Source organism: Mytilus edulis, chromosome 3 (genome assembly GCF_963676685.1).
Source record: "Mytilus edulis chromosome 3, xbMytEdul2.2, whole genome shotgun sequence".
In the NCBI taxonomy this organism is placed as follows: Eukaryota; Metazoa; Mollusca; class Bivalvia; order Mytilida; family Mytilidae; genus Mytilus; species Mytilus edulis.
In genome coordinates this window covers 85,659,326-85,671,046 of record NC_092346.1, presented here as the reverse complement: position 1 = coordinate 85,671,046, position 11,721 = coordinate 85,659,326, and the positions used below count along the sequence as shown (strand labels likewise).

The 11,721-nt window shown below is 31.8% G+C and overlaps 1 protein-coding gene across 1 annotated transcript; it reads left to right on the top strand.

Annotated features, from left to right (window-relative positions):
- The first annotated feature begins 286 nt into the window (after window positions 1–286).
- On the top strand, window positions 287–11,548 carry LOC139514598 (uncharacterized). The gene is made up of 9 exons (XM_071304008.1): window positions 287–575; window positions 1,710–1,804; window positions 2,599–2,692; window positions 4,544–4,656; window positions 6,617–6,698; window positions 7,132–7,217; window positions 8,129–8,239; window positions 9,228–9,374; window positions 11,136–11,548. Exons 1-9 carry the CDS (start codon window positions 497–499, stop codon window positions 11,196–11,198), a joined length of 870 nt encoding a protein of 289 aa, XP_071160109.1. The 5' UTR covers window positions 287–496; the 3' UTR covers window positions 11,199–11,548.
- Window positions 11,549–11,721: the final 173 nt, after the last annotated feature.

Here is an 11,721-nt window from a genome sequence, read left to right as displayed (position 1 = left end):
TTAATTAAAAGTATTTTAAGAGTGTGTATGTTAAACAAACCTACAATTATTAGCTTTTTACCAAAAAATAGCTGAATAACATTTATTTGTTTGTTACGTTCATCACCTGCATATTAGAAAGACAATACGTTAAAATCTAAAATAATATAATTCAGACAAGAAAACCCTTCCAAAATCATTCAGAAATACACTTGATTAGATCTTTAAACACCTGGCACTCTTCTTTTAACGACAGAAACAATAGTAAGACTGCATATTAAAAGTATTTTATGTCAACTGTAATATAATTGTTAAATGATACGTTAATTGAAATAAAGCGCTTGTCGAGTATATTTTTTTAATTAATATATTATCGCCCTTTGCTTTCGTCCTGTGAAACACAAAGAAGTATATGGTATTCGGATTGATAAAGTATATTGTGGAACTAACTCAGTTTAAGCGGAATGATTTTGTATGTGATAATAAAGCATCATGAAACTTACAGAAATATCGAAAGATGACAGGAGACCTACTTATGGATAATACTTTTGATTTTGATAATTCTGGACTGAAATTCTCGGCTAAATATAAATTCCGTAAGTAGTAATTGCTGTTCGATGTAGAAACTATACCGATCATATTATCATGCAATGATTTTTTTTTTCAAAGGGAGATGATTTAATATTTAAAATAAAGAATTACCTGATTAATATTCAAAATACATTGGCTAAAGTTAAGATTCATGTTGATATTCGGAATGTACGTTTATTTAGACCACATTTCGGTTCAATATCTGAAATATAGCAGTCAATTTTTATTACCTCGTTATTTTATTCAACTTATTTTCGTCTCTTAAAATGAAATGAAGTTCAAATTCAGTAAAATAACCTTTGACAATTATTTTTTTTTTTGTTAACTATGTTAAGTCAAAACTATGATATTGAAACAAGTCAATATTCAAACTAATTTAAGAGAAAGGTCAGTATAAGCCCATTGTTTTTGGAAATGTATCATGGCATAATAAATGTTTACATTTTGTAACAGATTATATGGTCATCGCACCGCTACCTCCTTATAATTTCAACCTTCTGATTAACTTATTGAAATTCTTTACTTTGCTTTGATCAGCTTTACAATTAAGCGTTTATTCAAAACAATTGTATTAGTAACAATTGTTAAAAGTTTATTATTATTATTCTTTTGTTCATGAAATACTTATATAATCTAATTGACTGTTATTAATTGACTATGGAATTCATTATTGTATCAAATTACAGACTTTTTCAATCTTGTCTAGTATACTAAATTATAAAAGACATATTGACCCCATGATTTTCCACACATATCACCTCACTAACTTTCAAAACAATCTAAAAAACAATCAAAATAATTTTCAAAAATGGGTGTCTGTTCCTAGGCTATTATGAATATGTGTTACATTGGAATGTGAAATTGTTAGAAATGTAGCAAATAAAATACTGTTTAGAAGTTGTAAGCTTATTATACTGTTGTTTCCAGGCTCAATTGAATATATCCTTTGTTGTATTAAAATTTAAAATGATCATTGAAAAATAGAAAATGTAAATAAAAAATATTTCTTGTTGCCATACACATTTGTTACTCTTGTGAAACTTGAAAATCGTTTTAAATATTCAAATTGACGGTTGTGTCTATTAACTCGGAGTGTCGTTTATTAATACAGTTTGTACCATTATATATCGTGTTTGCAGCTCAATTATGTACAAAATGTGGGCAGTACAGTGGAGAAAGACACAAGTACTGTCTTGTATGTGTAGACAAGATGAGAAGACATCCGTCATCAGATGTAAGTACTGTCTTGTATTTGTAGATAGGGTGAAATGACATATGTCGTTACTTGTACTGAGATCAAAAGCGCATTCCATGAAACAACAACAAAAAAAGTCAAATATATTTCATTTTGAAAATTTGTCAAAGTCTGATCAAAACAAATTATCTGGACGTATTTGTCTTTTTTTTAATTTAAAAACTGACACACTTTGAAGCATTCAATTCATGAATAGATTCCTTACGTCAAAGCTACATGAGATTTAACAATTATCACAAATAAAATATTCATGTCTTCTTGCAGTTTATATTTAATTTGGATTTCTTTTTATATCGCTTTTATGTCTGGTTAACATGTGTAGAGAATACAAATCGATATAGGACGATAACTAAACAAAGTGTTGCTTAAGAGATAAAGTTGTAATAACTTAATATATGTGCTTAGTTATCTTTGATTGTGGTTTTGGTTGTTTTTTTACAGGGTGGGTTGTCTTGTTTGTTTTTGTTTTTTCTATTTCCTCGTCAACTGAGATTTATTTATCAATCAAAGATACTAGTAACACGAAGATTGCAAGTAACTTATTCAATATAACATGTATAATATGAATGACAAGTCTATATTAACAAATAAACTAGAACCACTTCAAATTCATTATTGTTGATTCCTCTCCCTATTTCATTGGAACAATATTAATAGTTGCAGTATATAAAGAGAACAAATATACATTGTTTCTAAACATACCTTTGTTTTGCACTCTGCTCGAAACAGGATGAAAACGCCGGTACTGTTATTTTTCTTCTTACTTTTTTCAGAAACTGGAAAATGACTCTTTTGTTGGTATTTTCAGTTCAAGAACACCACGAAAAAGACCTCCTCAAAGTTTCCGTTTTGGTCACACTTTAGCCAGTAAGTTGAGAAATCACATTACTTAAATATTATATCTGTTTTGGGAATACGTGTGTTGCATGATATACATTTATATCGTTGTTCTATTTTTCAAATTATTTAAGATGATTTGTACACAAGTTGCTTTGTGTAACTATCATTTTGACCAAATCCCAATGGGTTTCGTAGTTTTTATTATATTTGTATGATACTCACCGGAATCTGTGAAAGTAGTTAATATTTGAATAAACTCATCATAAATACTAGGATTAGAATTTGGTATTTGCGCCAGACGCACGTTTCGAAGATACAAAAGACTCATCAGTCATGTGTACTATTGTTTGTCTGTTTGTCTTTTTTCATTTTTAGCCATGGAGTTGTCAGTTATTTTCGATTTATGAGTTTGACTGTCTATCTTTTGTCCCTCTTTCAGTGACGCTCGAATAAAAAATGGCTAAATAAAGCTAAAAAATGAAGAGCATGGAGGACCAAAAATTCTTAAATGTTTTGCCAAATACAGCTACGATATACTATTCTAGGTAGAAAAGCCTTAACACTTCAAAAAGTCAAAGTTTTGTAAACAGTTAATTTATAATTATGATTATATCAATGATAATTCATGTAAATACAGAAGTGGTGACAACTGGGGTGGTGATACCACCGGGGAATAAAAACTCCACCAACAGTGGCATCGAAGTGACATTAAAAAGGCAAATATCGCATCTATATTATGTATAAGAATTCAAAAACCTAATGTAAAAATATTGTTTGTGTCTGTCCCAAGTCAGGAGCCTGTAGTTCAATGGTTGTCGTTTGTTGGTGTGTGACATTTTTGTTTTTCGTTAATTTTGGTACATAAATTAGGCCGTTTAATTTCTCGTTTGAACTGTTTTACATTTGTCATTTCGGGGCCTTTATAGCTGACTATGCGGTTTCTGCTGTATTCATTGTTGAAGACCGTTCGATGATCTATAGTTGTTAATTTCTATGTCAGTTGGTCTCTTGTGGAGAGTTGGCAATTATACCACATCTTCTTTTTTTTATATTTAATCAAATAAACGTTTTAAGCTTTTTAAGCTTTTTAGTTAAGAAGTAAAGTTATTTACGAACGGCAAATATTTAAGAGATTAAAATTAGAATAACCAGTGTGTTGCATCATCCTTTTTTCACTTTTATTTTGTAATGGCAAACTGGTACTCAATAAAATTTTAATTAGGAATGGAAATATCGACTGATTCTTTAAAAAGATTTTGCTAGCTTAACGTCCCGTGACAAATGGTTTTATATATCTTCTGGACTAGAACTATAATAAATTAACTATAAATCTAAGTGAAGATTTCTGGGAAGTGGGTCGACCTATGAACCGCATCAGTTATCTTGTATATGTATTTTTATTCCCCCGTAGCGGAGGGGGCATTTAGTTTTACCCTTGTTATTCTGAACGTCCGTACGTCCCGAAATTTGTTTCCTTCCTCTAGCGTTAGTTTTCCATAATCAAATGGTATGAAACTTATACACTATACTTATTACTTTAACACACAGATCACGTTTGAATTTTGGTGTCAACGTTTTTATCTTTCTAGAGTTATGCTCCTTAACAAATGGAAAACATGTTTAATTTTTCGTTTCCGTTTTCCTCAACCAAATGTAAAACAAAATAAATGTTTGAATTTTTTTAGTCGTATGCCCGTCTAATGCTTTTAAAGCTTCCCAATCTTGTTATTTTTTTCATTTTTGAATTAAATATATACATAACTATTTTACGAGGTCTTAAATTTAATTATTGAGGTACACATAGTATTAAAAAATAAAAATATGTGACATAAGTGCCAATCCGAGTCACAATGTGTAAAGAAATTTACTGTTTTACAGACAATTTATGTACAGTTTGCAAGTCCGATGAAAAGCAGTTTCATTCCACTTTATGCTTGAAGTGTGATGCCAACAGGAGAGAATTATCAAAAAGTAGAGACACCTCATACTCGGTATGTACATGTTATTTATAACCCATTAGTGGTCACGTGACGTGTAAGAAGCAGCATTCTGTCCATTTATAGAGAAATGTGGAATACTGTATTCTTAAAGTTAACTTTTAAACTTTCAAGACGTATATAAATAACAAGATGTGGTATAATTACCAAGGAGACAACTCTCCATAGGTGACCAAATGAAATAGAGGTTAACAATTATAGATCATTTAGTTTAACGTACAGTCTTCAACATTGAGCAATCCTCATACTGCATAGTCAGCTATAAAATGCCCCAAAATGACAAATATAAAAACAAAATATGATATGCAGCAACAAACAATAACCACTGAATTTCAGATTACTGACTTTGGGCAGGCATATATCATATATAAAATGTGGCTGGGTTAAATTAGTTTATACCCCCTACCCTCCCCTAACCTACGACAGTGGCGTAACAGTACAGCATAAGAACAAAACTATACAAATCAGTTAAAAAGGGCTTAATTCATCAAGTCGATACAAAACATAAAGATATTAAACGAAAACACACACCAGACGTGGCAGGGTATTTACCCATCTGACATCACAATGGAAAAGACACAAAATACAGATCTGAGAGTACTCGCATTTACTGACAGCTAGTTCAAAGCCTTTGACTATTAATAAAACAATCATGTCTCTTAGACTAAAATATTAATCGGTACACATCCAACATTCAATATATTTAGTATAAACACGTCATTAACAGTCATATTAAAACATGACCTTGTGCAATGCTTATATAGTTGCCAACAGGTTGTAGAGTCATAAAATGTGCATGTATGTATACAAATACTTTTTAGTTTTATTTTTATTTACTTATGAAAAAAAAATCAATATTAATACCACTAAAAACAATATTCAACGATCTTATTATATCTTTGAATTGGCAACCTTTTGTAATAAGTTTATTTTTAAAGGATCGATAGTTTTATCCGGATCGTATTTCAATTTCCGGGCTTGGTAAACAGCATATCCGTAAAAAATAGGAGGTGCTGCCAAACATCAAAACTAAATCTTTGTATAGATTGGAGAATGTAGCAAAGGTTTTAAGTTACTGGTCTGTGTCCCGTGGCTACAGTTTTTTTAAGAGACGGGATCCTTAGTAGTACGTCTTGTGCTCAACCCCCTAACCTGGAGGGTCAGTGGATTTGTAGTTGAGGTTCCATTCCTCTAGATCGGTTGCCAGTCAAAACTTGCGAGCCAAGATTATACCCGGATTTACCCCAGAGTTTTCTCTCCTAGATTAATTGCCTTTCTGAGCTATCAACATCCATCTGCCCGATTTTTTACCCATAACTTGGACAAGTTTTAGAGCATATCCACACACCAGTGGCCAAAGACATCATACAACCTGTATATTTTTGCCGAAATGTACATACATATTATCAAGAAGAACAAACACCGTCAATCATCTCAACACACCTACCGCAACTATACACTGATCACTCAAGAAGGCTTTGAAAGAGTTGCAGTTAATATATTTGATATCAATTTTACCAAACGAATATTTGTAATCACATAAGCAACACGACGGGTGCCACATGTGGAGCAGGATCTGCTTACCCTTCCGGAACACCTGAGATCACCCCTTGTGTTTGGTGGGGTTCGTGTTGTTTATTCTTTAGTTTTCTATGTTGTGTCATGTTTACTATTGTTTTTCTGTTTGTCTTTTTCATTTTTAGCCATGGCGTTGTCAGTTTGTTTAGATTTATGAGTTTGACTGTCCGTTTGGTATCTTTCGTTCCTCTTTCTTTAAACAAATAGGAAAAACATATGTTTGACAAGATTATGTGGAAGTGTTGTGTAAAGTCAAAACTGTCCAAGATTGTAGAAAACTTACCAGAGGCCGAGATGAATAACACCAGTTGTTAAAATATACAACAGCGTTTACCATGAGTTATACATTCCTTATTGATTATCTTTAATATTTTAGCTACATTCATTTGGAAGTGAAGATTTGATTTTAGCTCTCAGTCAAAGTTCGTCTTCTCTAGTAGGTTTTGGAAGGAAACCTGGTTAGTATTATTTATCTGTTTATCATTATTCAAGTAACTTATTCATATAATATGACACATAAACAAACGACAACCACTGAATTACAGGCTCCTGACTTGGGACATTTTTCACAAATAGGATTGAAAATGTTTAAAGATAAAATGAACAAATAATGACCTGTCTATGTTGAAACATCAAAATGTTAAAAATCACCCGGCTTACCTTTCATGATAAATATGGTGTTGCTTCTGCAGACAAGTTAACACACAACTTGTGTTTTCTTCTGAAAAAGACTTAATTGAAAATCAATTTAGTAAATGGGGTACTTATATTCCAATTACGTTTTATAAAGTTGAAATCTTCTTTGTCTCTGCCAAATCTAATTTGCAAACTTACTTGAAGGTTGAAAGGGGTTGCAATTGAAGATTTTAAATTTGTAATTGTTTGTTTCAGATGTGAAGTGTATAGTATGTCGAAAGCATATCGTTTTAGAACAAAATGGAATGTTGTGTAAAAAGTGTTTAGCAAAATCAAAGAATGTAAGAATAATCATTACCAATGCATTACTTGTTTTTCGTTATTCATAACTTCAGATTTAAAAATAAATACCGAGTTTTGTTAAGCATATTTTGTATTGACGGAATCTTTGTTATTTGCATTTTTACTTTTTCGTACAAATCGCCACTACACTACATCATGTAAATAAATTTTGTTATTTTAACGTCTACAGGAATAAAGAATCGATGTGCATTCTATGTAATGAACTGTCATTGTCGAATATTAGGAGTTTGAGATGTTGTCCAATGCATAGCAACATGTGGAATTTGTGTCATGTTAGACAATACATGAAATGTCATAATTAACTATTGCATAAGGTATTAATGTCGAGTGTTTGAAGTATAATATTTGTCTGTTTATGTATTCAACTTTTTTGCCGTTTGTATATTTCGTTTATTCTTTTGTTGTGTGATTTAAATATTTTGTAAATTAGTATTCATTGGTTATATCTCAATTATGAGGAAACAAACGAGCGTATGAACGAGACGTTTTTATGTAGTTATATTAAAAACCTTAACATTGTTCAATTGTGGCTTAAAATACATACGTTCCATCTGTATGTCTTATATATCATGTACTTTATGACGACGCTAAAAAAAACGGACGAGGAAAGGGAACACCCGGCCACCGAAAACTCGATTTGTGTCGAGTCTAGGAAGTCGAGTGGTCTAACGCGCCGGGCAAAGTGCAATGCGATTTGTTGCCATGATATCGCGGTAGCATGAGATCGAATCTCGGTGAAGGAAGAACAGGGATTGATAAAATATGTCATAGAGTTGTTACTGGTTCAGACGAACTTATATATATATATCGTCTAAACCAGTGACAACTCTACGACAGATTTTATCCATCGAATAACCAGTGATACCATATAATTCATTTCTATTTACAGCATGCGCCTGTTGGTCGATTTTTCAAGGAAATTGAACGAATAACGAAAGAAGCGGCATCCGTGAAGGAAGAATTTCTTAATATGGAACCAGTTCGTGGGAGCATTCAGTGGGTTAGGCTTTTATTTCAAATGTTAAATTCTAAAATTATATTACACAAAAAAAAACAATGAAAACGTGTAAAAGAATTTTCTATGAGTTCGAGAAAAATAATATAAACATTCTTTTCCGGATGACTCAAAGCAAACGTTATATAGAATTTAATGGATTTTGTGGACGGATAGTGTTAATTCAACGTAAATATATAGGCAATACTAATAACTGTTTATATTGTCTTAAAAAAACCAGCTGTGTGTACGGGGCTAAGAAACAGGTGGCATGCGAGCTGCGGCGAGCTATTACTCCTGCTTTGAGCCGAGTACATATACTGCTGGTATGTAAAGACACTAAACAGATAGTGTCTTTATCATTCAATACAATTTGTACGTTTTGTTTTCATCCAAATCGTTGAATTTGTTTCAAAATGGTCAATCCCATGGGATTTTACCCTGTCTTAATCCCATGTTTTCTTAATCAAATTGCAAATATATTTAATAATAACAGCCGGAAAGCAATGAATTTATTGAATCCAATGTTATTATGCACATGTTGGTTATACAAAAGACACTGTCGCTCTAAAGAAAGCGGGCGGCGAATTTGCAAATGAGTGTTTCGCAAATTCAAAGTGTCCGTTTTCTTATAAGAAATCGACATGACTTAAGTTTACGCGGACCGCAATGAAGACCCCAAATTGAAATGTGACGTAATCAATAATTTGACTTAACCGTCCACTCGTTACGGAACCAGATAACAAGAAAACTGTATACGTCTAGAATACGTATATCGCTCTTATTTTTCTACCCACCTATATTAGTAAAGTATATAAGTCGATTGCAGAATAAATTAAAATCAACTCATTAAGTGCAAATCAAATTACACCTCTGCAATAAAATTATGATTGCAAATTCTTTTTAACTCTGCGACAAATCCCTTACAATATTTCATATCTCATTGTTATTTCCTTTGTTACTTTTATGTCCAAATAGAACTTCTTAATTTCAGGAAATATCATTTAATGCTCGGAGGGAATCATTGAAACATCTCCTTAACAGTATAGTTATAATGCGATCAAAGAACAGGGATGAAAAGAATAAACAAGATGATGCTATTTATTATATTAAAACTCTGATTGAAGAATGTACTATTCATGTAAGTTTACTGTATACTTTGATGCAATGATCGTTAATAAAACCCATTACGTCCGAGTCTCTCCATTCTTTATGGGTGGATTTAACATAGATAAATAAAATCGTATAATATAAGCAAAATGAGGATGTTAAATTTATGTATGCCTTTTGTGCTTCTTCGTTACATTTGTTGTTTTAATAGTGATTTAGATGATAACACAATGTAGACTGTTGTGCCCCTATTTTTAAAATTTTTACCTATTGCACATGTACTGTGTCTGTTTGTTTTGTTCACGCATCGTTGACAATGTAATCGAATTTGATGCGACTGTCATACAAGTGAGATGTTTAGCTAGCTATAAAACCAGGTTCAATCCACCATTTTCTACATAAGAAAATGCCTGTACCAAGTCAGGAATATGACAGTTGTTATCCATTCGTTTGATGTGTTTTAGCTTTTGATTTTGCCATTTGATTATGACTTATATCTAGAAATTGACTATGAGGGTCGGTTGAAAACAAAACTTTACGACAAAAGAGATGATTTCAGCTTCCAAATTGTGTGAATTTTCATTTTTAAACCAAGAGTTCCAAATGGTGAAGTTGAAATCATCACTTTGTAAATTTTACGGACGCCATCACGAGTTGGTTGACCGTTATGGAATATCCGTTTCACAGATGATATCGGATATGTTCCTTATGTCGTAACTATAATCCCGTTCCCTTTTCACGGATGTGACCTACCGAATTAGACTAGTTACACCTATTTGTGACATTTTTACCTATTGTTTTTGTTGTTTTGTTCACACATCGTTGTCAATATAATGGAATTTGATGCGACTGTCATAGAAGTGAGAGGTTTAGCTAGCTTTAAAACCAGGTTCAATCCACCATTTTCTACACAAGAAAATGACTGTACCAAGTCAGGAATATGACAGTTGTTATCCATTCGTTTGATGTGTTTGAACTTTTGAATTTGCCATTTGATTTGGGACTTTCCTTTTTGAATTTTCCTCGGAGTTCAGTATTTTGGTGTTTTTACTTTTTGATATGTGTGTTTGGGACTTTTCAACAGTAGGGCAGTTGTAAATATTAACAAACTGTACGTTCATTGCCTGTTTGAAATTCTTCTATATCAGGAATTTCACTTGGACTTGGGATTTGTTTTAGCAAACCTTCCCGTCTCCTTGAAGCTGAAGCTAAGTTACATATAATTCCTTATTATTTAATGATGGTATAGAAAATCAAATTCTGTTGATTGAATAATTCTGAAATGAACTTTTCTCCTTAGTTAATCACTAAGTGGTGCCAAAAGTGAACACATAATTACTTACCATTTCACAGATGCGAAGTTTACAATCAGTTTTTTTCAATTGGGTTCTTTGTTGCTCGTTAAGCTTTGGGATGTTATTTTTCTTTTGGCCATGGCATGGTCTTATTTCAATTGATTTATGGTTGCCGATTGTCCTTTGATTATTCACTTTCCTTTTTTAATTTTCCTTGGAGTTCAGGTTTTTGTGATTTGACTCTTTAGATTTAAAACAGAAAATATATTAATCATGCAGTGTCAACATTTGTTCAATTTGATAATTAGAATATAAAACAAAATCAAAGCAAATTCAATTAAAAAAAGATTACCCAGATTATATATTCAAACGCAATAGAAGAAATGTTTTTGTCGTTTTAAATATATAGGTTAATGTAATTTAGGTGTTCATTATTCTTCCACGACTGCACTATTTTTTACTGGCAAAATGTATAATTGTTTTACTTTTTTTTACAGTTTGAAAAGCTACGATTTCGTGTAGACAAAACAGGAAATACGTTGATTACCTTTCATACGTGAGGTCTGTTCAACAAATACTAAGCTCTACTACACAATGTTATATTAGGGAAATGTAAAATGCAGTTATATTGTTGTAGCTTATTACATGTATGATATATTTGATTCTGTTATGTTTATGTTTAATCTTAATTGTTATCAATGCTTTCATTAAACTAATAGTACCTAACACTTTCTTTTTGTACGGGATATATTTTACTACACACTTTCTTATATTCTATCATCTTAAATCATTGTTGTGAATTTTTAATTGATGTTGCTCACTTTATCACGTAAAGATTGGCAGAAAAGGAAACCAAAAATTTATTTATCTCAAATTCTCAATGAATTCATATGTTTTGTTATGCAAAAAAAAAGGGTGTCAAGGTATATACATTTATACCTACTTTACAGTTCTATATATGCCCTTTGATACTACTTGGAATCACGTGTCAGTTTTGCCGAGGCTGTGTATTTATACATCCAACACAGCCGAACGGACTCCCCGGAGTATTGGATTGAGTCCAGATACCCTAGCAGTCTACAG